Raw genomic sequence first — 26776 nt, forward strand, 5'->3', positions numbered from 1 at the left:
ATTCACCAGCATCTGATTTTCTTTTCTTCCTCCCCTCTTCGTCCTCTTCCTCTTCCTGCTCCTCTGCCGCCTCCTTTATCAGAGCACTGCCGATCTCTGGGGCTGGGGATTGAACCTGGGACCTCAGAGCCTCAGGCATGACATGCTGTCTCCCTGATGCCAAGACCTGATTTTCTCATTAGACAGAGATGGGACGAATCTGGGTGCCCGCACAGGTGACAGAATCTCTCTCCCAGGGCTCGAGCACGACCCCAGCGACAAGGTCAAGCCGTCGGTGTGAGGGATAAACGCCAGCCACGGGAAACATTGCCTGTTCTGGTTGGATGCGTGTGTTTAGCATTATATGAATCTGGTTTTGTTTGTTTGTTTTTGGCCAGAGCTGGGGGTGTGGAACCTGGGACTTAGTGCATACGAGTCCTGTGCTCTGTGGTTGTGCTGTCTCCCTACTCACATGTCGGCATTTGAACCCATTGAGTTCTCACAGCTGCTCCATGAGGTGGATTTTTATGATCACCCTCATTCCACAGAGGAGGGCGTCAAGACTTGGGCCAGATGGCATGCTCATATGCAAACAGTTTATCAGTCGTGGGGCCAGGATCAGAACTGGTTTCCCAAGCCATGAGACACTGTTACCTGTTGCTGCGCAGGTGGGGCGAGGGGCAAGTGTGCAAAGCTGGTTGGAAAGGTGATTCCCATTCTCATGCACCTGTGCAGGTGAGCTGTGAAGAAATGCCTGTTGAAATCTGTTAATGAGTATTGATTTGGGAATAACAGGGCTCAGATGGCCTGCTCTTTTGTTATGTGGGTTGTTTGGCTCTCTGGGGATTGTGGGCTGGACCAATTGTTGCTTTTTTTTTTTTTTTTTTTTAACCACCAGGGTTATTGCTGGGGCTCAGTGCCTGCACTGTGAACCCATTACTTCCAGTGGCCTTTTTTCTTTCTTTCTTTTTTCTTTTTTTTTTTCTCTCTCTTTCTATATATATTTTTGGGACAGAGAGAAACTAAGAGGGGAGGGGAGCTAGAGAGGGAGAGAGGTGGGGACCAGGGGATCAAACCTGGGTCCTTGTACATGGTGATATGTGTGCTTAATGGAGTATGCCACTGCTCAGCCCCTGGTGTTGCCTTCTCCAGGCGTAGGCTGCCAGGTGATGGTGACACACATGTGCCAGGCACTGCTCCAGAGCACACACAGTTGTCCAGAGATGAGTGTGGCAAACCTGTGGGGTTTGTGGGCATTGAACAGGATTCTGTTTTATTATCCTTTTCTTTTCTCCAGAGCAGGCAGATTAGTCCAGGGCTTCATGCATGTGTGATACTGTTGAGCTGCCTCCCTGACCCATTTTTCATTCTTCTTTCTTTGAGACAGAAAAAGAGAGAAGGAAGAGATAGAGACAGAGAGGAGAGACAACAAAGCACTCCCCTCCCCCCACCATCCGTGGAATTTCCATTGCAGTCTGAAACCTCAAGCATGGTCTTAGTGGGTTCTACCAGTAAGCTGTCTCCTGGTCAAATTACTGCTGTTTTTTAACATATGATAAAATTTTCATTGTGGCTGGTTTTAAAGAATCCTTGAGGCAGCTACACATGCACAGAAAAAATGCTTTAAGATAGGGAGGATGTAGCATACTCAAAATTGGAAAGTCACCCGTCTGAGCAGTGGATGCAAAGACATTTACTGTATTGTCCTGTTGGCCTTTCTAGACACTTAAACATTTTCATCTAGAATGGTTCTGGAGTTTTGGAGGTGAACTGTTGTCATGGGAGGCATACTGAATTAAGACAAAAAAAAAATGTGCCAGATGGTATATGCAGAATTGTTCTCTCTACTTGCTACAACACATGCACATGTATGCGAAGGAAAACACTGAAAGTTGACAGGCCAAACTACCAAGAGAAGTGTAGTTGTAGTTGGGTGTGGGTCTCTTACTTGTTTATATCCACTATATTTCCTGGATGGTCTTATTCATCTATTTTAAAAAGTGCTTTAAAAAAGGCTGAGAAACACATGAAAAATGCTCCAAGTCACTGATTGTCAGAGAAATGCAAGTAAAGACAACAATGAGATACCACTTCACTCCTGTGAGAATGTCATACATCAGAAAAGGTAGCAGCAACAAATGCTGGAGAGGTTTTGGGGACAAAGGAACCCTCTTGCACTGCTGGTGGGAATGTAAATTGGCCCAATCTCTGTGGAGAGAAGTCTGGAGAACTCTCAGAAGGCTAGAAGTGGACTTGCCCTATGATCCTGCAATTCCTCTCCTGGGGATATATGCTGGGAAATTGTGCAGATGCAGTCACATCTGCCATGTTGTCCCCTCAGGCTACTGCTAGTTCCCGCGAGAGTTGGGACACTCTCGGAGTTCCTGTTCCACCATGTTGTGCCCTCAGGGCATTGTCTATATCCCCGTGATATTTGGAGTGTTTTGGTCACTCCTCCCCCTTTCCATTCTCACGAGAGTTATTATCCTATCCTGGAGTGCTATGGTTACTCCTCCCCCTTCCCATTCTCGCGAAAACTGCTCCTATAAAAGCCCTTCTTCTTCCGCACCTCGCTCTCTTGCCAGTGCTTCACTTCGGTGTTCAGAGGCAGGAAAGGTTACTGTGTGAGGCGGCCATTTTCGCTACCTCCACGTGGCCCAACCTGCTTCTCTAGCACCCAACTCTGAGGTGCCAGCGCAAATAAAGATTTATGTTCCCTCTTTGCCCCAGACCTCCTCTCTCTCTTCTCCGCGGCCCGCACAACAACAGGTATATCCTAAGGAACCCAACACACCCATCCAAAAATATTTGTGTATGCCTATGTTCATAGCAGCATAATTTGTAATAGCCAAAACCTGGAAGCAACTCAGTGTCGTTTTGGCCAGGCTGGCTTCACAGGCAGGAGACAGACGACCAGAGACTCATGGCTGAGCTGAGAACGCAGTTCAATCTTTATTCACGAGCAGGGATGCAGTCCAAAAAACTAATCTCTTCTAATCACAACACAATTCTCCTGTCTTGCATCTTTTTCCTACCTCCCTCCTGAGGCGGAAGAGTCAGGAACAAAGAAAATACGTACGATAGGGGGTGGGGAGAAGGAAAAAACGGAATCAGCAATGACTAAACCAAATGTCCCAGAGGCGGGGGGGGGGGGGCAAACCATTATCCCGGAGGCAGGGGCTGCCCAGCCAACAGTGGATGTGCAAACAGAACACATAGCAAGCAACACAAGTGAACCCAATGTGATGACAGAATCAGAAGGCTTCACAAGCAGATTCCAGAAGCATACCAACAACTCAGGCTGAACAAGTTGTGGTATATATATACAATGGAATACTACTCAGCTATTAAAAATGGTGATTTTCACCAATCTTGGATGGAGCTTGAAGAAATCATGTTAAGTGAACTAAGTCAGAAACAGAAGGATGAATATGGGATGATCTCACTTTCAGGCAGAAGTTGAAAAAGAAGATCATGAGAGAAAACACAAGTAGAACCTGAACTGGAGTTGGTGTATTGCATCAAAGTCAAAGACTCTGGGGTGAGTGGGTAGGTGGATAGTTCAGGTCCTGGAAAAGGATGACAGAGGACCTATTGGGGGTTGTATTGTTATGTGGAAAACTATGTGAGAAATGTTATGCATGTACAAACTACTGTATTTACTGTCGACTAAAACATTAACCCCCCAATAAAGGGGGGGAAAAAGGGAAAAAGCGCTTTAAATTGAGGGTCTGGGAAACTGTTGGGTGGCATCTACTAAGACTGAGCATATGCAGAACCTACGAGCCAGCAATTCCACTTTCAGACATTTTCCCAACAGGTACGCGTGTGTGCGTTCAGCACAGGACAGACAGACAGCAACAAAGCAAAGACAAATGGTGCACAGGCATATCCACAGCAGCTCTGTTCATGAACGGTCTCTGAGTGGCCACAGCCAGTGAGGTTGTCAGTCGTGGAATGGCCCCACTGAGCCAGCTTCCCACAGGGGGAGCCACACAGACACTGGGGAGAGAACCAACTGCAGCCGTGAGGTGGGGGTTCCTCTCAGAAGCAGAATGCGGAGTAGAGACTCCCAGGTACTCGAAGGTGCCAACCATACAGTTCCTTTTGTGCAGAGTTCACAAGAGGAAGACAGGAGAACTTAGCCCCAGTCTTTGAACTCAGGTTGGTGATTTTTTTTTTTTTTTTGCAGGGCGTGGTGTGAGTGAGTCACTGGTAGGGGATATGGAGAGAACTCAGGGATGCGGGGCTATGTCCCTCTTCTTGGTGTGGGCTACATGGGTGTGTTTGTTTTGTGGAAACTTTTTGAGCTGTGTGCTTAATGAGGTCTGTGTGTGTGTGTGTGTGTGTGTGTGTGTGTGTTGCTGTATTATGGTGTATTTCAATACAGAGTTGGAAAAAAGCAAGATTACAGGGCTTAATGCACGCAGCCTCTACTCTAAATGGTGGAATAGGGCTTGATTGTACAGCCTGTGGTCACATCCATTAGAGTAATGGCTTGCTCAACAATCCCAATAGGAAGAGATTTAAAATTAATATGGGAGTCCAGTGCACATAACTGCGTCTGCACAGCCTCCACTTTGGCTCTGACTCCTCTGGCTTCCCCTGCTCCTGGCATGTCTACTCCCATCATCCCTAAAACTCAGCCTTGGAGGTGTGTCCGGGTGTGGGGTCCGCTGTGGCACATTGGGTCTCCCAACTTCCCGCTCTCGGGAGCCACGGATACTTTCAGTGACAGGCAGTTTAAAAACAACAAATACTTTTGACTGGTCTCCCTCTGGATTCCTTATGAGTCTCTACAATGGTGAGGACTCAGTCTTGCTGTTCCTACATCCTGTCCGAAACATACAGCAACTAAGCTCCACAGAAGGCCACAGATTTGCTCACCATCAACCAGGTAACAACTGGGAGAGCTGGTATTTGAACCCAGAGCCAACCCAAAGCCGGCGAGTGACATCTCCACTGTACTATGTGAGAGCCCTCTGAGCCCAGCTGCAAAATGGGATACCCTGCCTGTCGTCTGGGAAGGGATTTTGGAAAACAAGGTCCTATGCAAAACTTTTGGTGCCCAAAACCGATGGGTTTGGGATATTTTGATACTGACATTTGAAAGTATGGTCTTCTAGTTAATTTCTTCCTCTTAAAAAAAAAAACAACTTTTTTTTTTTTTTTTTTTTTTTTTCCTCCTCCAGGGTTATTGCTGGGCTCGGTGCCTGCACCATGAATCCACCGCTCCTGGAGGCCATTTTTTTCCCCCATTTTGTTGCGCTTGTTGTAGCTTCGTTGTGGTTATTATTATTGCCCTTGTTGACGCAATTCGTTGTTGGATAGGACAGAGAGAAATGGAGAGAGGAGGGGAAGACAGAGAGGGGGAGAGAGAGACAGACACCTGCAGACCTGCTTCACCGCCTGTGAAGCGACTCCCCTGCAGGTGGGGAGCCGGGGGCTCGAACCGGGATCCTTACGCCGGACCCTGCGCTTTGCGCCACATGCGCTCAACCCACTGCGCCACCGCCCGACCCCCAAAAAAAAAAACAACTTTTAAAAAGTAATCATGTATTGGATAAAAATATTTTTAAATAGTAATTTATAAAGTAAGCATTTGTTTATTTTTAAAAAGTAATAATTCATTATCATTATTTTTAAAAAGTAATCATTTAGTTTTAAAAAGTAGTCATTTATTTTAAAAAGTAATCATTTTAAAAAAGTAATCATTTATAGATAGAGAGGAACTGAGAGGGAAGTTGGAGACAGAGAGGGAGAGAAAGAGAAACACCTGCCCTTTGCTTCACCACTCCTGAAGTTTCCCTTCCCTTGAGAGGTAGAGACCAGGGGCTTGGATCCGGGTCCTTGTGCCTGGTCATCTGTGTGCTCAACCGAGTGTACTGACTGGCATTCAGCCCCTCTTCCTCTTTTTTGAAATGTGAGATCCTCTGAGACATCTCCAGTCATGAGGAGAGGGATTGAAAAGATATTTACTGTTGCTGGAGAGCAGTGCCAGCCAAGCTGAGAAACTTGCCCTGAAACTGTGGTTAACTAGAGAGGTCACAGCCACCGGAAGACACAAGAAACAGAAGAAGAATGGGCAGGGCCTGTGGGCCACATTCAAGAGGATAAAAATGCAATTAACTGGAGCCAGCTTCTTGCTGCCCACAGCAGTGACCTGCCCTTTGGCTGTGCGGCTGTGTCGATCTGTTCTGGACTGGGGACACTGGGCCAAGCGTTTGCTTTTATGCACCATGCCAGGGACTCATTAATGTCCACCTGCTGGCTGCAGGGTGTGCGGGTGTGTGTGACATGAGGGAACTGAGGTCTGTAGAATGAGCCACAAGGTGTGATTTTGAAGCCTTAACTCTGCTTGTCTCCCTCCCAGACTTTGTCTCACATATAAACTCTTGCTCTGTAGCAGTTCTGGGACTTAGAGGCAAGTCTCAAGTCTGGGGCAGGGGAGAACAGGGAAGGTCATGCTTGGACTTCTAAATGGAGAAATCCTGGGTCACGGCATGTGGCTGTGGAGGTCCTGGGCACTGGATGAAGGGGAACGGACGCTAGAGAGAGCAGTCAACAAATGTCCGAGGGCAACACCAGTGTTTTCCCAACCATTTTAATCAGCCTCCTTCATCGAGGGAATGGGGTGAGGTCTGCTGCTTCTCCTGTGGTCTCTTCTGCTCTGATCTTAATTTGGACTAACAGGTGCTATTGCAGGCACCAAAGTCTCCTTTTGAGTCTCCTAGTTTAGAGATGACATGTAAATTACATCCCGTGGAACCATTCTAATCAATGATGATGACTTCCTGGGGTGCTGGCTTGGAGGAGTTTTGAGACTAATCTTGGTCCAGATGGAACAAGTGCTGTGATCCACTAGTTGTGTCTGCCTTGGGCATAGGAGAGAAGAGTTGGGTGGGGTGGATGAGCACCGTGGCTCGTATCCTGGCTGTTACCTCTTCTTGTTTCAAAAAAAAAAAAAAAAAAAAGGTGAAACTCACTCTACCTGCCAGCTCTGACACAAACTGAATGTCAACTCGAACATCCTTTATTAGGTGAACATCCCTTGTTATATACCACTGACTTATAAGGCAGCCTAGGAAATAGGGTGAGATGATACAAATGCCCCAATTCCCTTTTTTTAAAAGACATTCATTTATGAGAGGGGGCGGGGGAGGAAAGAACCAGACAATCACTCCGGCACATGTAGTGCTGGGGGTCAAACTTTGTACTACGTGAGAGTCGAGCGCCTTATCTGCTGCATCACCTCCTGGGTGGCATGGGTGTCCTAGTTCTTGTTGAATTCTCTGTCTTAATGGCCTAAGGAGTCCTTTTAGTCAGGCTCCTTGGTTGTTAAGCTAGTTCACTTTAGAGGGTATACTTGGGAGAGTATATATGGGAGATAGAAAGGAAGAGAAATCTCACGGAACCTGAGTCTAGAAACCTCATAGACAGGAACTGGAGTCCCCCTTCACCCCAAGGTGACTCCAGGGCCCCCAGCAGCAGGGGTCTGAAGCTCTGTAGGTTCGGTATCACAGGGACTTCCTTCTCTGTGTGGTGGTCCGGACTTCCTCCAGCTTTCCCTGTCATGTCCCCATCTCAGTGTCTCCTTGCAGAGTCATTGTCCCGGATTCCCTGGGTGCCCACACAGCTCTCTGAGGTCCCCTGAGCACCCATGCTTCTCAAGTCTGGCAGCTTCTGTTCCCACCCCTGCTGCCGCCAGTTTGCTTCCTGGCACGATTTCTGTGTGATCTTCCCAAGGACGGTCTCGCTTGCACAGATGACTGCCCCCTGTCTTCTTAGCTCGCACCTCAAAGGTCGGTCGGAGTTGGCTGGTAGACTGTGGTAGATTGAAGAAAGGACCGAGTCTCCATCCTCTTGCAGTCTGACTTTGTACACTCTCCCTTCAAGAAGCTGAACTGGGTCGGCAGCATAACACTTGCTTTGTCACACACACGGCAGGTGCCTGGCGGCCCCCAGTGCTCTGAGTGTTGTGGTAACTTTCCAGCTCTCCTTCTGAATCTTTCTGTCTGAAAAGAGTTGACTTGAAGTGGTAAATTCCATCTGCCTGAGACAGAGGACCGTAGTGCAATGGCCAAGGCCATGTTAGATTAGCTTATGACCAACTGTCCTCCAGACCCATGGGAGACCTCAGCCAAGATCAGAAGACTCACTTGCCCAACCCTGAGCCAAGTAGAGATGTTCATGGGAGCCCATCTGGGACGAGAGCGGCTTCCAGTTGACTATGGACACATAACCACTAGTAAACACTTACTGCACTCAGTGAGTTTTGGAGATGACTTATTTCATAGCGATAACTAACTGATACAACAGTCTCAAGTTAACTTTGGAGCATTTCTGAATCTTGGTGTTCCGTTCTGCTAAATAGATCAACAAGAATTCTCCTGCTTGTCGTGGGGAAGACTTTTGTTTTTACCATGCAAATATAAATTTCAAATATTTGTTGAGGTCCTTCCCTAATGCCAAGCACCCCAGGGATTTCTAAGACAGGCTGACACTGCTGGCAACACAGACACCTTGTCCTTCCAGGCACAGGCCTGTCACCAATAAATGGTGGGAGACAGAGAGCCAACAGACTTGCCAGGAAGGCCAGATGGTACCAGCCTTCTCATCAGCTGACCAACCCCACAGATTTATACAAAGGTCATATCCCCTGACACCAAGTAGATAAATAAGTGGGCCTTTCTCCTTATTTTTACCTGCTAAATTCTAGAGGTGTGCATGTGAATGAATTTATCCCATCAATAAATACCTGCTCAGTGGCCATGACAGGGGACATGATGTCTACCAGGCTGTGGCAGATCTTACCTCCCAGTGAGAGAGGCAGAGATGAAAACAGGTCATTCATTGCTCCTGCCAGTCCTCTTGCCTCCCACATCCAGTAGCCATCCTGTGACTCTACCTCTTGATAAGTCCTGTGTCTGTTGATTTCATTCCCGTTCTCTGCCCTTTGCCTGATCTAAATTGTTGCCCACTCTCCTCTCACATAGCCTTTCAGTGGGTCTCCATTCAGCTGATGGAATGTTCTTCTAAGACAGATCGGAACCTTTTTGTCTAAAATCAGATTGGAAACTTTTTGTCAACACTCACTGTTACCCCTCAAGGCTCCAGGCCCCCCGGGTGAGCCAGCACTGCCCCCCTCTCTAGTCTCCTCTCCCACTCGACTGTTCCAGCTACACCAGCATCCTGTTCACCAGCGTCCCCAGCTTGCTCCAACTTTGACACTCACCCACCTGTCTTCCTCTGAGACATTCTACACCCCCCAACCCCCACTCCATTTCTCCATGTGAACTGTTCTTCCTCACCATTTGGGTGTCGCTGGTGGGTAGTCAGTATAGAACTCATCTTGTTCTCTGCAGAAACATGTCTTGTACCCTTTCACCCCCCTCTGCCTCTTGCCTCATCTCCCAAGACTAAGGGATGTTAGTTTGTTCGGGCAGGAGCTGATCACATAAACACCAAGGGAAAGGTGGTGCTTAGTGATGTTATCTAAGAGTTTTACAAGGGACAGACGACCAGACCCTGGTGATTCATTCTGCATGATAAGACCTGTTCCAGACAGACAGACAACTGTGTGATAGGATCTCTTCTCTCTCTCTGACCTACCATCCTTTCTAAACCCCACACCCCAGTCTGAGAGGAACACGCCATTTTTGAGACACAGGTCTGCCATCTTCTCAGGCTCACTTGCCCCGGATAATAAACTTGATTTTCTTGTGCCAGCCCTGGCCTCGTGATTAGTTGGCCTCTGGATCAGTGAGCGCCAAACTTTGCCATTTGGTGCTGACATCAGGCTCAGACTCTGTCTCCTCTGGCCACTTTAGCCAAGAGGAGTGGCTTTCTCCCCATCACTGGGCTCTGTTCTGCACAGCACACAGCCAACACCTACCCGCCAACTCTATTTATTTACTTGCTGTGGCTTGCTTTGTTGTCTTGGTCCCACTGTAATGCATATCGTTGTCTCTAGTGTGTCTACAGTGCATATGCACCCTGCTTGGTTATGCTGGTGACACCTCTGGATAGCCAAAAGCATGGCTGAGAGATGTGCAAAAGCACAGAAATTTAGGGAGAAGCAAGAAGGAGCAGGAACTCATTCCCAAAAAAAAAAAAAAAAAGTCCCACCTATGTCCTTTCTAATTGCCTCACTTCCACCAGAAGCATCTGGAACGCCCAAACCCTCATAAACACTTGCATAACCTGCACCCTGCTGGGGTCTACATCTGGCAGGGGGATGAATTCAATCCCTTTATTTACAACTGCTTGTTTGGGAGGCCAGACTTGGCCAGGGGGTAATCCGGGGCTGCTGCGGGTTCAGCATTGTTCGAGTGGCTCCAGTGGCAGAGATGTTTGTTTATTTTCCTTAAAGCATTTGCAGTGACATTTTGCCTCCATCGGACTTGGAGGCAAATATGTCATCGGCTTCTCGGAGTCAGCAGAGATGCAGGCACGTGCAGATGTTGCCGCTGTCAGCTTCTGCGGGGAGACACCCTGTGAGAAGGCGCGGGGCGGGCTGCTTTGTGCCACACAACATCTGGTGGAACAGGCGAGGGGAGAAGCAGTTAGATTTTTATTCTTTTTAGCATCGTGTTAAATTGGCCATGAAACCAGGGATGGTGCGATTGAATTATAAGAGGGTTGAGGTATTAAATAAAAATCTAGGAGACAGTCGAGGTATTTGCTCAAGGTGGGATAGATTCTAATGGGAGATGAAGCAGATGTGAAACACAATCCATGGAAAAGACAGTGTCTTCTTTGATAATAATCGGCCTCATTTTATGCTGGGCCAGGGGGCCATGGGATTCACATTTCTTGGACAGAAATTTCTTGAGTGATTCCTTGGAGAAGAATGTTTCCTTATAAAGGGGGGGGGGGTCACAGGTTCCTTCAGTGTCATGAGATCTGGATGTGTACCCAGGCAGATCATTTTATTATCTGTCCTTTCTTCCTCCCATCCTTCCTTCCTCCCTCCCTTCTTTCCTTCCTCCTTCCCTCCTCCCCTCCCTCCCCTTCTTCCTTCCTTGCCTGTGACTTCTTTGTCTGGCTTTCCCCATATTCATCTTCAAGTCCAGCACTTGTACAGTCTGTCTGGTGAGGATGTTAAATCCTAGCAGGTTTCAGATCCCTGGTTGATGTGTCTGGCAGGAATTGCAGACTTAGCTTGCGAGCTCAGAGGTGGCAGAAAAGCCACAGCTTAATAGAACCCACTCTGTTCTCTTGGGTGGTGAAGAGTTCAACCCCGGTCATTCCAGGAGGGTCCTGTCTCCAGGGCTGTGCTGTGAATGTTCAACACCCACCTCTGTGGGGGAACAAGGAAGCCCTGATTTGTAACATTTGCTAATTCCATGACAAAAATGCTCACAGAGGCTGACTCTTGAGTGCCCCACGTGATGTCAGGGAATGAGGACCTGGGAGGAGACTTGTAGTGCTCCTTGTGCTACAGAATTCCTCTACTCAGTGAGGATAGACAGAAAAAAAAATTCAAGGACACAGATAACAGTAGAATGTGTAAAAATCATTAGAAAGTGATGAGTTTCAAGGATTTCTAACTCATGTCTCAATAGAATGTACTTAACTGCAAGATCTTTTCCTTTTAACAATAACTGCTTTAATCAGAATTTTGCAAACTTCCCAAAAATGTAACAGCTGGTTCTAGTTGTAGCTGGCTCACCACTGTTTGCTGCCATCTTGGGCAGGGGGTGTCTTGGTATCTGGGGTTTAGTTGGGCCAAGGCATCTAGAACCTCCAGTGAGTAGGTCTTTCTCTACAGAGTAGAAACAGCTGGGGTGCACTCTTTCCCAGATTCCACAGATTCTGTTTTACATCTTCAGCTGGGGCTTGCTTTGGGCCATATTAATCTAAGTCATGGCTGATGATATTGTTTCTTCTAAAGTCTGGAACATTCCCTTGGGATCCCAGTTTCATGCAGGGATGTGACTTCGGGGCAGGGTGTAAATTCTTCTTGGGAGGAAGAGTTGCAGCTCTGCAATCCAGATCTATGATTCTGAGAGCCAAGTTCATATGCTAGTCTCTTTTGTTTTTAAAGATTTATTAATTTTTATGAAAGGCCAGAGGTCTGCTAGGCCCTGGCATAGCATGGTATTGGGGATTGAACTTGGGATCTCCGGGGTCTCAGGCATGCAAGGTCTGTGCTCTAACAGCTTGAGTAGTCTCCTAGGTCCTTCTGGGCCAGTCTTGAGCTGGGCTCTACATGAGATTTAAATTGGGGAGAGATTTGCAATAGAATGAACTTCACAAGCACCCAGGAGCTGGGGAACCCTCTGCAAGTGGTCCCAGCTTTGACAATTACATTATTTTTGGGGGTCTTTCACATAGAATCTTACAGACTGAGTTGCCAAAATGACAGATATTTATTTAGTGACAGATAGTTCTGGAGGCTGGGCCCCAAGACCATGGTGTCAGTCTTGGCTTCTCTTGAGTCCTCTCTCCTTGGCTTGCAGACGGTGGTCAACCAGCTGGGTCCTCACTGGCCTCTTCTTAGTGTGAGCACATTTCTATTCTCTCTTATTCTTTCTTTCTTTTTTGCCTCCAGGGTTATTGCTGGGGCTCAGTGCCTGCACTATGAATCCACTGCTCCTGGAGGCCATTTTTTTTCCCATTTTGTTGCCCTTGTTGTAGTTGTTATTGTTACCATTACTATTGTTGTTGTTGAATAGGACAGTGAGATATGGAGGGGGAGACCCAGAGAGGGAAAGAAAGATAGACACCTGCAGGACTGCTTCACTGTCTGTGAAGTGACCCCCACTGCAGGTGGGGAGCCACGGGCTGGAACTGGCATCCTTGTGCCGGTCCTTGCGCAAACACTGTGCTACCGCCTAGCCTCCTCTCTCTTACTCGTCTTATATGGGCACCAGCCTCATTGGACTAAGGCCCCACCTTTATGACCTTGTTTGACCTTGATTACCTCTTCAGATACAGTCACACTATATGTTAGGGCCTCCGTGTCTGCTTTTTAGAAGGCTAGAATTCAAGGCCTGACAACTATGGTTCACTTGCAGTAAGGTTGGTCTAAATTGACATGTGCTCTAAGTATAAATTACTCTCTGGACTTTTCACCATTTTACCACTTTTCATCTTGAAAGTCAAAATATAAAATATTTCATGAATACTTCTGAATGTGGATTTCACATGTATTGGGGTAAAGAAAATATATTTTTAGAATTACTTTCACCTGTTTTAATTTTTTTTTTTTTTTAGCGTAACTACTCACAGCCTTAAGTTATATGTGTGACCGACATTTTCCCTGGGCACTGGGTATCCAGAGAATCCTCCTCCAGCCCTCCCCCACACACCAGCACAATCACCCTCCTGAGACCTTTTCTCTGTGCCTGTATCACCCCCTCTCAGCAGGCCTCTTCTGTGATTTGTGCCTTAAATTGCTTTGCTCAGAGTGCCGCTTTGGAACTTGTATTCAATCCTGCAACTTCCAGATTCAGTAAGGAGTGCTCTGTTCTGGCTCCTACACTATTTAATATTGACATCAATGACCTCCCAGAAACTTCTTCAAGGAAGTTCATCTACGCCGATGACATCTGCTGTGCAACTCAGGCATCCAAGTTCGACATCCTCGAGGAAACACTCATGAAAGACATGTCTCTGATATCTGATTACTGTAAAAAATGGCGACTAATCCCTAGCACTGCAAAAACGGTATCATCTGTTTTCCATCTACACCATGCCTCGGCCTCGCGTGAGCTTAATGTGCAGCTTGGCGATACGAGAATCCGCATGAAGCCCAGCCAGTCTATCTTGGCGTTACTCTTGATCGCACTCTGTCATTTCACTAACATCTCATAAAAACTGCAGCAAAGGTGGGCGCAAGGAATAACATCATTGCAAGACTGGCCAGCTCCTCATGGGGCGCGAGCGCTTCCACACTACGATCATCATCTCTGGCATTATGCTATTCCACTGCAGAATACTGTGCCCCAGTATGGTTCCGTAGTTCCCATGTCCACTTGGTCGATTCCAAATTATATTCCTGCATGAGGATAATTTCTGGAACCATCCGTTCCACCCCGGTTCCATGGCTGCCAGTTCTTAGCAACATCGCCCCACCAGATATTCGTCGGGATGCGGCATCATCTAAGTTCATTTCCCACGTCTACGCTCGACCGGACCTGCCAATATACGCGGATATCTTCGCCCACCCTGTCCAACGCTTGACGTCTCGTCACCCAATCTGGTCCCCTACGCCTATACTGAACTTCTCTGTTCCAGACTCTTGGAAACAGAGTTGGCAGTCAGCTGAGGTAAAGAACAAACAGCTCATCACAGACCCCTGCAAGCGTCAACCCGGCTTTGACCTAGCACGTTAGGATTGGGCCCTCCTCAATTGCTATTGAACAGGCCATGGCCGGTGTGCCACTATGTTCCATCGCTGGGGAGCCAGAGACAACCCGAACTGCCCCTGTGGCTACAGACAGACTATGACCCACATAGTCAACGACTGCCACCTCTCCAGATTCAAAGGAGGTCTTGAAACTTTACATCAGGCTCAACCTGACGCTGTTGACAGGCTACGGAAGAAGGGCAAACGCTAGAAGAAGAAGTAAGGAGTGAAGGGTGAGGAAGGGATTGGTGAGGGTGAAGGGGAGGAGAAGGACCCTGACTTCAGGACCACACTAGGTGTGTTGGTGTTCATGTACAACTTCACCTTGCTCTTACTTTATTCCCAGGCAAAGAAGCAGAGCTACAAGGAAGCCAGTGCCTCCTGCAGAGTCCCCAGCGGGCAGGCTGCAGGACAAGTGCTGGAGATAGAGTCTATGTGCCTCTTGGCTACCATGTTGAGCTTGAAGTAAAGAGAGATTTCTCTGGGTGTGGGGGACTTCCTTGAAGTGGATTCTGGGGGCCCGGGTGGTAGTGCACCTGGTGGAGTGCACATATTACCATGCACAAGGGCCCAGGTTTGAGCCCTCCGTCCCCGCCTGCAGGAGGAAAGCTTTGCAAGTGATGAAGCAGTGCTGCAGGTGTTTCTCTGTCTCCCTGTCTATCTCCCCCTCCCCTCTCCATTTCCAACTGTCTCTATCCAGAAAATAAATAAAGATAATTAATAATAATAAAAAAGAACTGGATTCTGATCCAGGAAGGAGATCGGAGATACTTCCAGCAGGGGACAAGCATGCATGAGCCAGACAGTGGGGAGTAAGTCTAGGTGCTTCCTGAAAAGTACAACCAAGAAATGGATCCCCTGGGGGGTCAGGAGATGACTCGTCTGAGAGAGCACATGCCTTCCTTGTGGGACATCCTAGGTTCTAGCCCTGGCATCACATGGCATGGGGAGGAGTTCTGTGGATGGTGGAGTGGTTCTGTGGTGTCTCTGCACTCGCTCTTTCTCTCCAAAGAAATAATGAAAAATTGAGCCCAAGGAAGCTGCTCACCAGAGCTGTTGTACAGACCTGAGGCCCTGGGTTCATGCCCCAGAGTCACACTGAAAGAATACAGGAATCTTTATTGACTCACCACCCCCCTCACCTTCCTGTGAATCTTCTGCTTCCTGTTCTGAGCTGGGGACACCAGCAGTTGGCACAGCACCTCCCACTGCCCACTCACCCCTGTCAGGACTCACCGGCTTCTTCTCAGATCCTTTTTGAGATTTACTATCTCCTTGTCCATATACTTGATGCTCCTCATAGGCACTTCCACGACCTGCTGAAAAATTCAGAGTGAAAAGGCGTTAGTCCATCTGGTGTACCCGGAGCCAAGCTGCGGGCGATGCAGGTGTTTGCTCAGGGTGTAGGGGTCCTGAGACACACAGAGCCCTTCTCCACATCAGAGAGAGACCTTGGAGTACAGTAGGAAGAGCAACAGGCAGACCAGAGCACTGATCCTGATTCTGACTAGTGACTGGCCCTGTGATCTTGGGTCCACCAGTCAGTCTCTCTGGGCCTCAGTTCCTTCAGCAGAATGTGGGACTAGTTCCTTGTGGTGATGATTGAGTTAATTGCCACATTCCTGACTCACAACCAGCATTTGATGAATGGAGGCTTCTAGTGTTCTCATGATGTTCCAAGCAGAGCACAGAATTACACCTTAATGATCATTATTGGTGCTGACAGAGGCATCTGGTTTGAAGAGCTGCGCCTTGTCAGTGAAGAGATGCAGTGTGCTTCCCTCCTGCCCCTGAAGTCCCCAAAGTAAGAGTTTTGCCAGTGATTTATGCAGCCATTTATTTGTGGGGGTTCTTTCTCTTTCATCTATCCCTTGCCTTGACCAGCCATGATTTGACCTAGCACGTTATGATTGGGCCCTCCTCAATCGCTATCGAACAGGCCATGGCCGGTGTGCCGCTATGTTCCATCGCTGGGGAGCCAGAGACGACCCGAACTGCCCCTGCGGCTACAGACAGACTATGACCCACATAGTCAACGACTGCCACCTCTCCAGATTCAAAGGAGGTCTTGAAACTTTACATCAGGCTCAACCTGACGCTGTTGACAGGCTACGGAAGAAGGGCAAACGCTAGAAGAAGAAGAAATGGGACCCTCACAAGACTTTAATCCTTTACTTAGAGGTGGATACCAGGCCAGCATAAACAAGGAAGCTGGGGCTGGAGAAATAGTTCAGCCTTTGAGCATAGGACTTACATGCCTGAGGACCCAGAGATCCCAGGTTTAATTTCTGGCCTACATACCAGAGTCAAGCAGTGCTCTGGTCTCTCTCTTTCATAAGACGAATGAAGAAAAAGAAATTTAAACTATATTTCAGTTTAAGAAGTCCCTTTTCTCAGTCACCATTAGGTAAAACAGAAATATGAGCACCATATTGATTCTCTTGTCTTGAGACCAGTTCCTACAATATCAGGGCTCATTTTAGAGGAAAATGTTTTAAGAAGTTATGAGAAGATCCAGGTTTTTCAGATGAATCTGGGAGTGGGGCACAAATGCACTGGCCCATCCTGCCTCCCTGCCTTTCTCTCCTATTTACCAGACCACCACTCATTTTTTGCCTGTGATGCCACAGGGGATTGAACTTGACACCTCAAAGTCTCAGGCATGCAAGTCTGTTGCACGCCAGTGGTGCTATTTCCCCAGCCCTGTGATGGCTGTTTTGGAGGGCTGTCTGTCCATGTGCACCCAATGCTTTGAAAGTGGACATGTCCTGGGCTCTAATGGCCCCTTTGCCATCCAGCATCCTAAGGAACTAGCCCTGCTTGGAGAGGAGCTTTCATGAAACTGTCCACAAGCAAGCTCTTGTCTTCACAAGAGAAGATGGTGCAGTGGCTATAGTGCATCCAAATGGGGATGGGGGTGTGATGGGGAGACTATGCAGCTGTAAACAGCAAGAAAGATACAAAGACTAAGTGTCTTGACTGGTATACAGAGATGCCTGAGTTCTTTGAATGGGAAGACATGTTGCAAAGGGGCCCATATGGTGGATTCTGTGTCTGCATTTTTGAGCAACTATTTGTGTGGATGTATGGATGCATGGTTCTTAAAGATACAGAAACTATCATGTGGGGGGTGTTGACTATTTTTTTTTTTTTGCCTCCAGGGTTGTTGCTGGGGCTCAGTGTCGGCACTACGAGTCCACTGCTCCTGCTAGCCATTTTTCCCATCTTATTGGAGAGGACAGAAAGAAATTGAGAGAGGAGGGGGAGATAGAGAGGAAGAGAGACAGAGAGACACTGCAGACCTGCTTCAGTGCTTATGAATCTTTCTCTCTGCCGGTGGGGAGTTGGGGATTTGAACCTGGATCCTGGCTCAGGTCTTTGTGCTTCGTACTATGTGGGCTTAACCAGGGATTGCCACTGACTGGCCCCTTTGCTATTTCTTTTTCTTAGGTTGTATGAAATTTCATTTCATTTCTTTTCTTTTTACTTTCTTATTATTGAGAAGGGACAGAGAAATATTACAATGGGTGGGAAAGATAAAGAAGGGGAGACGGAGAGAGACCCCTGCAGCCCTGCTTCACCATTTATGAAGCTTTTCCCCTGCAGGTGGGGACCGGGGACTTGAACCTGGGTCCTTATGCACTGTAATGTGTGCAACTTAACCAGGTGTGCCACTGCTCGGCCCTGCTTATGTGAACTTTCTATCACTCTGCAGTAAATACAAGTTAGTTATGTATTGAACAGAGAAGAAATATTTAAAACAAAACAAAATAAAACAAAGACCAAATGAAATTTGACAAAGCTTATGGGCTGTAGAGTCTTGAGAGTGTGCTTTGAAGGCAGAGGGAGAATGGCTGGGGGGTGTGTACTGACAGAAATGGCCATCTGGCCATGTGGGAGGGGCCATATGCGTGTGGGATCTGTGACCAAATCACCTACATTTTTCTGAATATGAAATGGTCTTGTGTTGCCTGCTGATGTGGACATTAGCATGGCCTGGGAAAGTGGGGAGGTGACAGAGCTGTGGCAGGGTTTGGAGATAGGAGATGGAGTCTGAAGATTAAAAAAAAAATCATTTAGGGATAGCCTTTTTAAAAATATATACTTCTTTTCTTTTTAAAGAATTGTTTAAAATTTTTTTTATTATCTTTATTTTATTTACTGGATAGAGACAACCAGAAATCGAGAGGGGGAGGGGGTGATAGAGAGGGAGAGACAGAGAGACACCTGCAACACTGCTTCACCACTCGCAAAACATTCCCCTTGCAGGTGGAGACTGGGGGGTTCGAACCTGGGTCCTTGTGCACTGTAACATGTATGCTCAACCAGGTGCAGCGCCACCTGGCTCCTTAGGATAGCCTTGACTGAGCTCAGTGAGAGGCCCAGATTGCTAGTATGGTGGTAGGGTACAGGTCTAAGAAACACCCCACTAGATATGCAGCAATGACTCGGCATAGAGACAGTTCCCAGGACGATTCCTACCTGGGGTATTCTGACTCGGTGACAGTGTGAATAGGATGCACATTCGATGACGGAACAGTATCTCTTGTAGAATATTCTGCAGGCTGATCTTTTCCAGGGCTGGTGACATGTGGTAAGATGCTCTGCAGTGTTTTTGAGCAGGAGTGTTCTCAGTAGGCTGAAGGCAGGGCAGGTTGACTAAGCTGTTTGGTAGGTTTCATGGAAGTGTACTTGTGACTTAATGGCATTTTCCACTGATAATGGACATATTGGGACATAACTCCATTGTGAACTGAACAAGATCTGCTTAAGCTATACTTCTTCAGCTATTATTACTAATGAACTCTACACAGATGTATGTCTTAATTTTCTTTTTTAAAATATTTACTTATTTTCCCTTTTGTTGCCCTTGTTGTTTTTTATTGTTGTAGTTATTATTGTTGTTGTTGGATAGGACAGAGAGAAATGGAGAGAGGAGGGGAAGACAGAGAGGGGGAGAGAAAGACAGACACCTGCAGACCTGCTTCACCGCTTGTGAAGCGACTCCCCTGCAGGTGGGAAGCCGGGGGCTCGAACCGGGATCCTTACGCCGGTCCTTGTGCTTCGAGCCACCTGCGCTTAACCCGCTGCGCCACCGCCCGACTCCCGTCGTCATAATTTTCTAAACTCCATTCCTTGGCTGAAAATTGATATGGAGATAGAATTTTGAGTGAAAAAATTCACACTGTAAAGAACTTTAGTGATGGAGAGCTTTACAATTCATATTATTAAAAGTAGGAAGAACTTTCAAGTTTTATAATTGGGCACCAAGTATATGTCTTCGAATATTATACATAATGTGGGATTTACACGATTAGAGCCCATAAACGAGCCCAACTACCTCTAAGACTTTGTGAGCACGATGGTGGTTATTGTTGAAGGGGGGCCACACTGAACTTTTGGTGGTGGTGTATGCAGTGGGGCACTGTACCCTTTAATCTTGTCATCTTGAAAACCACTAATAAAAAAGAAAGTAATTAGGGGGTTGGGCGATAGCGCAGTGGGGTTAAGCACATGTGGCGCAAAGCACAAGGACTGGCGTAAGGATCCCGGTTCAAGCCCCCCCCCCCCCCCCCCCCCCGCTCCTCACCTGCAGGGGAGTCGCTTCACAGGCAGTTAAGCAGGTCTGCAGGTGTCTATCTGTCTTTCTCTTCCCCTCTCTGTCTTCCCCTCCTCTCTCCATCCTATCCAACAATGAACGACACCAACAATAACAATAATAACCACAACAAGGCTACAACAACAAGGGCAACCAAAGGGGGAAAAATGGCCTCCAGGAGCGGTGGATTCATGGTGCAGGCACTGAGCTCCAGTAATAACCCTGGAGGCAAAAAAAAGAAAGTAATTATAGATGGCAAGGTATAGTTGTGACAATAAGATAAGCTGGAAGTGAATGAAACATACTACTTGTAGAGATGTTATCTCAGGGTGTTTGACATGAAGGTAAAAACCAAAAAAAAACAAACAAAAAAAACCCTTGGTGATTCTGAAATAGTTCCCCTACACCCATGCTCTAAGAATCAGTGTTTTCCATGTTTGTAAAGCAGTTCTGACTAATTCTCTCAATAGAGCAAAGTGCATGCTTTCAGTGGAGTGATCGGAGTGTGGAATGATGTGTGTTGACAGTTTAGTCGCACATATTCTACCAGCAGGATCTACACAGAAAACCAGAGCTTGAGCTGGTGGTTCAGTAGGGAAAATGTAAAGCAGGGAACAATTAGGTGGGGAGGAGCTGAAAGGCCTGCTGAAGATGGGATGGCAAGATAAGCTAGTGGTCAGGCAAAGAAGGAAGTGCCTGCACCTCCAGAGGGGCTGGAGTTGGGGTTGGGCCACCAGCTGAGGGGGGTGGGTACAAAATTCGTTGGAGGGCACCACTAGAACTGTGTGTGTGCATGTGCGTGTGCGTGTGCGTGTGCGTGTGTGTGAGTGTGTGTGTGTGTAGGCAGGGTTGGGGTGGGGGACGCCCTTGGCTTCTCCATTCTTCTCAGCCTTTCATTTCCCTTTGGAAATTGCTCTCAATGTACTATTGGCTGAGTCGACCTGGATGCCAGTTGGCAAGGGTTGTGGGACTGGATGTAACTGACAAGAACTCGCCCCCATGGCGGGGGTGGTGGGGGTGGGCAGAAATGGGGATGAGAGTGAAGAGCTAAGGGTTATTATGGCCACAGCTCCCGCGAAGGGCTGGGCTCTCATGCTGACAAGACACCTGTGGGCTGGACGCTGGGTCTGCCTTTTGTCAAGGACCCCCCAGAAGGTGGTGACTCTGGCTAGTCCTTATCTTTTGATCCAAAGCTGAGGCTTCCAGAATTTTCCATAGCTTAGTTGTATATCCAGAATTGAGATAGTATTCTCTCAAAATTGTTTCTTTTCTTTTCTCTTCTTTTCTCCTTTCCTTTCCTTTCCTTTCCTTTCCTTTTCTTTCCTTTCCTTTCCTTTCCTTTCTTTTTCTTTCTTTTTTTCCTTCAGGGTTATTGCTGGGGCTCTGTGCTGGCAGTATGAATCCACCGCTCCTGATGGCCATTTATTTTTTTATTTTATTGGATAGGACAAAGAGAAATTGAGAGGGGAGGGGTGATAGAGAGGGAGAAAGACACTTGCAGACCTGCTTTACTGCTTGTGAAGTGACCCCCCCCCCCGGAGCTGGGGAGCTGGGGGCTTGAACCAGGATCCTTGTGTGGGTCCTTGTGCTTCGTACTATGTGCGCTTAACCTGGTGTGCCACTGCCCACCCCCTCCCTCAAAATCTTTTACAATCCTCCTACTTCTAGGGTCTCTGTTACTCTCTTTCTCCTAGTTTCTTTCCTCAGGAAATATTATCTGGCTTCCATTTTCAGAGACCATCTCCTCTTGCATCCAAGCTTGTCTAGTCTATGTCCCATGCTCTTTGGGTCATTTTTGCTGATGTTAAATGTTTTCTTCTTACTGAAACTATTACAGGCACATTCTGGAGATCCGATAAGTTTCCTTCCAGACCCCTGTAATGAAATGCATATTGTGATCATGACCGTAACACCAGCCTTTTGGTTTCCTGGTGCCTATAAAAGCGATGTTTCCACTCTACGGTAGTCTGTCAGGTGTGCAGTAGTGTCTTGTTTTAGAAAACAATGTACTGGGGTCATGTCTCAGTGGTAAAATTCACGCCTTGCATATCTGAGGCTTTGGGATTGACACTTTGCATCATATACAATGGCAGAGTGGTGCTTTGGTCTCTCTCTCTCTGTCTCTCTCTGTCTCTCTCTCTGATGGTTGCCTGATTTAAAATACTTTCCTAGGGTCAGACAGTGGCGCCCTGGGCTAAGTGTGTACATGTTAGCACACGTGAAGACCTGGGTGCAAGCCCCTTGTCCCCCACCGGCACACAAGTGGTGAGGCAAGTGTTTGTCTTTTTCTCCCCTGTTCCATCTCAACTTCTCCAGTCCCTGTGATAACCCTGGTGGCAGTAAAAAGACAAAACCCAAAAACTTTGTAGCTAGTAATAGTCAACTATCATCTGAGCCCTTTATAATTCAGACTTTTGGGAGTCGGGCTGTAGCGCAGTGGGTTAAGCGCAGGTGGCGCAAAGCACAAGGTCCGGCATAAGGATCCCGGTTCGAACCCCGGCTCCCCACCTGCAGGGGAGTCGCTTCACAGGTGGTGAAGCAGGTCTGCAGGTGTCTATCTTTCTCTCCTCCTCTCTGTCTTTCCCTCCTCTCTCCATTTCTCTCTGTCCTATGCAACAACGACAACAACAATAAAACAACAAGGACAACAAAAGGGAATAAATAAATAAAATATTAAAAAAAATAATAATTCAGAATTTTTTTTTAGTTTTTAAAATTATCTTTTGATTTATTGGATAGAGATAGCCAGATATGGAGAGGGAAGGGGGCGATAGGGAGAGAGACAGAGAGAAACCTGCAGCACTGCTTCACCACTCGTGAAGCTTTCCCCCTGCAGGTGGGGGTCAGGGGCTTGAACCCAGGTCCTTGCACATTGTAACATGTGTGCTCAACCAGGGGCATCACCACCCGGCCCCATTCACAATCTTTGTGCTGCTGGCTGGTCTGGCCTCGGTGTTGATGGAGCTGGCCTACCAGGGTGGTAGTGGCGTTCACAGTGGAGTGGCTGTGGTCACTTCTTAGAGTCAACAGGATGACGGGAACGTTTGCTACATCACTGGATTCCACCTGCTTGAAAACACGTCTCTGCTATCTGTGTTGCTGTTTGACAGCATTGTATCCACAGTGGAACTTGTTTCAAAGTCGGAGTCCCTCTTCTCAAAGTCTGCTTCTGCTGTATCAACAAAGTGTGTCCCGTGGTCAGAATCCTTTGCTGTCATTTCAAAGACATTCACCGCCTTTCACCAGGAGCAGATGCCGTTGCAAGAAGCCGCTTGCCCCGTGCTTCTGTGAGAGACAACGCCTTGCAGGTTCAGGTTTGATTGTGAGCTGGTAGTGGTCAGTGACGCCTCCCCTGTCTAGTTCTCATGCTGTCTGTCTCCATCACATCCGTACAGACTGCCTCCCCTGAATCCCAGACTCTCAGAATCACCCAGGAGAGCTAGAATTGGCCCCACTCACACAGATCACTACAACAGCTATGGTAGGAAGGGAAGAGCTGGAACTCTCTCGTGAATTAGCAAAATGTGGCACGGAGACTGGAAGGGGAAAAACAGCCCCGACAGATATTTGAGACATAGCGGAACTGCTACAGGTGGTCAGTGTATCAGACCTTCACTATCTGCAGCAGGGCAGTAAACCAAAGCGTGGCACAGTGAAGTATGCCTGCAGGTCCTATATCTGTAATATAGCTCTATGTTCCGATCATTATGACCATGAAACTAATGAACATTGCAAGAAATCAGGAAAAGATTTTTTTAAAAAGGGGGGAGGAGGTGGTGGTGGGGGAGGGGGGGACAAAAACCTAGTCTAGCCACATTCGGAAGGTCTTTTTTTTTTTTTTTTTTTTTTTCTATTTGTTGTCACCAGGGCTTTGCTGCTTCAGGCTGATTTTTTCCAGACAGACAGACAGGCAGGCAGGCAGGCAGGCAGATAGACAGACAATGGAGGGAAGGGTAGAGGTAAAGGCACCCAGCACTGAAGTGTAGTGGAGGCCAGTCTTGAACCTGGGTCTTGTGCATGGCCGCCAAGCAGGCACACTCCTAGGTGAGCTAGCTTAGCAGCTCTGTTTCTCTTTCTGTGGGTGCTGGTTTATTATATAAACACCATCCTGGGACAGAGGGGCTTTATTTTCTATTTTTGTTTTCCTAGATTCCCTGTTTCCCCTTTGCTGTGTGGAGCATGGGTGATGCCTCCACTCATTGCTTCCTGTCAGACCCAAGTCAGGTCTCTGTCCTGCCTACCTTCCCCCTTAGGGTACATGTCTTTTCTCTGATTGGTCTGTAGATGGATCTTTGAGAACAGGACCTTGCAAAACACTGCATGACGGCCCTGTGATGCCCCAGGCTATAAGGGGGTGAGTGTGGGGTAAGGGAGGGCATGGACTCCCACCTGGGGCAGGTATGTTTACCTGCAATACATATGTCCCGGGACTGTTGGAAGTCTCAGCCATCAGAAGCAACTTGGTTTAAACAGGCAGCTCATTAGTGGGAGGTGGCAGGGATAACTGTGGTGTCAAAGGCCTGTGTTCGAGCCCCAGTGCTGTCACCTGTGAGTTGAGAATCACTGGGCAAGCTACATATGGCTTCCAGGTCTGCCTTCCCAGCTGTGAAATGGAGCTGTGCTGCTCACACAGATGTTATCACCTCCTGTGTGGCATCTAGGCATCTAGGTGTGTTCTTATTTATTTATTTATTTATTTATTTATTGCCCCCAGGGTTATCGCTGGGGCTCAGTGCCTGCACCATGAATCCACCGCTCCTGGAGGCCATTTTTCCCCGTTTGTTGCCCTTGTTGCTGTGGCCTAGTTTTAAGTACAGGTTTGTTTAGTCCTCACCATATTCTCACTGCTCCCGTTTACCTTGTATTTTTGATTAGTGATTTCATGATGACTAACTACTACTACTAGCGTTTGCCCTTCTTCCGTCGCCAGTCAACAGCGTCAGGCTGAGCCTGATGGAAAGTTTCGAGACCTCCTTTGAATCTGGAGAGGTGGCAGTCGTTGACTATGTGGGTCATTGTCTGTAGCCGCAGGGGCAGTTCGGGTCGTCTCTGGCTCCCCAGCGATGGAACATAGCGGCGCACTGGCCATGGCCTGTTCGATAGCGATTGAGGAGGGCCCAATCATAACGTGCTAGGTCAAAGCCAAGTTGACGCTTGCAGGGGTCTGTGATGAGGTGTTTGTTCTTGACCTCAGCTGACTGCTAACTCTGTTTCCAAGAGTCTGGAACAGAGAAGTTCAGTGTAGATGTAGGGGACCAGATTGGGGGACGAGACGTCAAGCGTTGGACAGGGTGGGCAAAGATATCCGCGTATATTGGCAGGTCCGGTCGAGTGTAGACGTGGGAAATGAACTTAGATGATGCCGCATCCCGACGAATATCTGGCGGGGCGATGTTGCTAAGAACTGGCAGCCATGGGACCGGGGTGGAACAGATGGTTCCAGAAATGATCCTCATGGAGGAATATAATTTGGAATCGACCAAGTGGACATGGGGGCTACGGAACCATACTGGGGCACAGTATTCTGCAGTGGAATAGCATAATGCCAGAGATGATGACTAACAAGATTATAAGACAGCAGGGGCACAATTTCACACAGTTCCCACCACCAGAGTTCCACGTCCCATCCCCTCCACTGAAGCTTCCCTGTTCTTTATCCTTCTTCTTCTTTTTTTAAAATATTTATTTTATTTATTTATTCCCTTTTGTTGCCCTTGTTGTTTTATTGTTGTAGTTATTATTGTTGTTGTCGTTGTTGCATAGGACAGAGAGAAATGGAGAGAGGAGGGAAAGACAGAGAGGAGGAGAGAAAGATAGACACCTGCAGACCTGCTTCACCGCCCATGAAGCGACTCCCCTGCAGGTGGGGAGCCGGGGTTCGAACCGGGATCCTTATGCCGGTCCTTGTGCTTTGCGCCACCTGCGCTTAACCCGCTGCACTACAGCCCGACTCCCTCTTTATCCTTCTGGAAGTATGGACCAAAATTCCTTATGTGGTGCAGAAGGCGGGAGGTCTGGCTTCTGTAATTGCTTCTTTGCTGGACATGGATGTTGGCAGGTGGATCCAAACCCCCAGCCTGTTTTTATCTTTCCCTAGTGGGGCAGGGCTCTGAAGAGGTGAGACTTTGTGACACATTGGTGAGCTGTTCCCATTTCACAGAGGTTTAAGTTGAGGTTCTAAAATGTGCAGATGACGTGTTGAGCGACCAGGTCTGGACCTGGACTCAAGTTCACGGGACTCGGAAGCACATGCTTTTCTCTTGGGTCCTGTGTTAGTCGGAGAGTAGTTTCTAGTGACTCACTCACAGCTCCCGCCTCCCCAGCCTGCCCGCTGGAGCTTGCTAGGGTCTATCACACACACACACACACACGCACATGCACACGCACACGCACACACACGTTTGTATAAGGCAGAAATCACAACGATTTGTTGAAGGTCATGACCGGAAAGCCGAATCTTTTAAATCTCTGTTGCTCTCTGCCTTTTCTGAAAGATGGTTCCAAGCTCATCTCAGTTATTTCTTAAAATACGATCTACTTCCTAGAATCAGATTAAGATGGAAATGAATTCCTGCTAAATGTACTTGGCTGATGCAGACGTCAGGGAACAGCTGGGCTGCTCTAGCAAGTGGTGAGAGGGAGGGAGGCCTTTTGCAGAGAGGGAGAAGGAGAGGGAGAGGGAGAGGGAGAGAGAGGAGGCGGGATGCTTAGCAGATTCCAGGCTCGTTCTGGTGCCTCGGAACAGTGAACAGACAGAATGGCCAGGCTCCCCAGCTGGGCTTGTACACACATGAGCCTGGAGAGCAGGGTGGCTGAGGTTTACCTCTGGGTGGTTGGAATGT

General features: G+C 47.8%; 1 protein-coding gene across 2 annotated transcripts in view; it reads right to left on the reverse strand.

Moving 5' to 3' along the window:
* The window catches only part of CCDC60 (coiled-coil domain containing 60), a 159244-nt gene that overhangs the window by 70721 nt on the left and 61747 nt on the right, over nucleotides 1-26776 (reverse strand). Inside the window, exon 2 of one of the 2 annotated variants that reach the window (XM_007529309.2) lies at nucleotides 15572-15651. In XM_007529309.2, the coding sequence (XP_007529371.1) occupies nucleotides 15572-15651 (80 nt within the window). Of the gene's footprint in view, nucleotides 1-15571; nucleotides 15655-26776 lie in introns of both variants that reach the window. The other variant, XM_060193005.1, reaches the window with a different exon arrangement.

This window comes from Erinaceus europaeus, chromosome 6 (genome assembly GCF_950295315.1).
Source record: "Erinaceus europaeus chromosome 6, mEriEur2.1, whole genome shotgun sequence".
Classification (NCBI taxonomy): Eukaryota; Metazoa; Chordata; class Mammalia; order Eulipotyphla; family Erinaceidae; genus Erinaceus; species Erinaceus europaeus.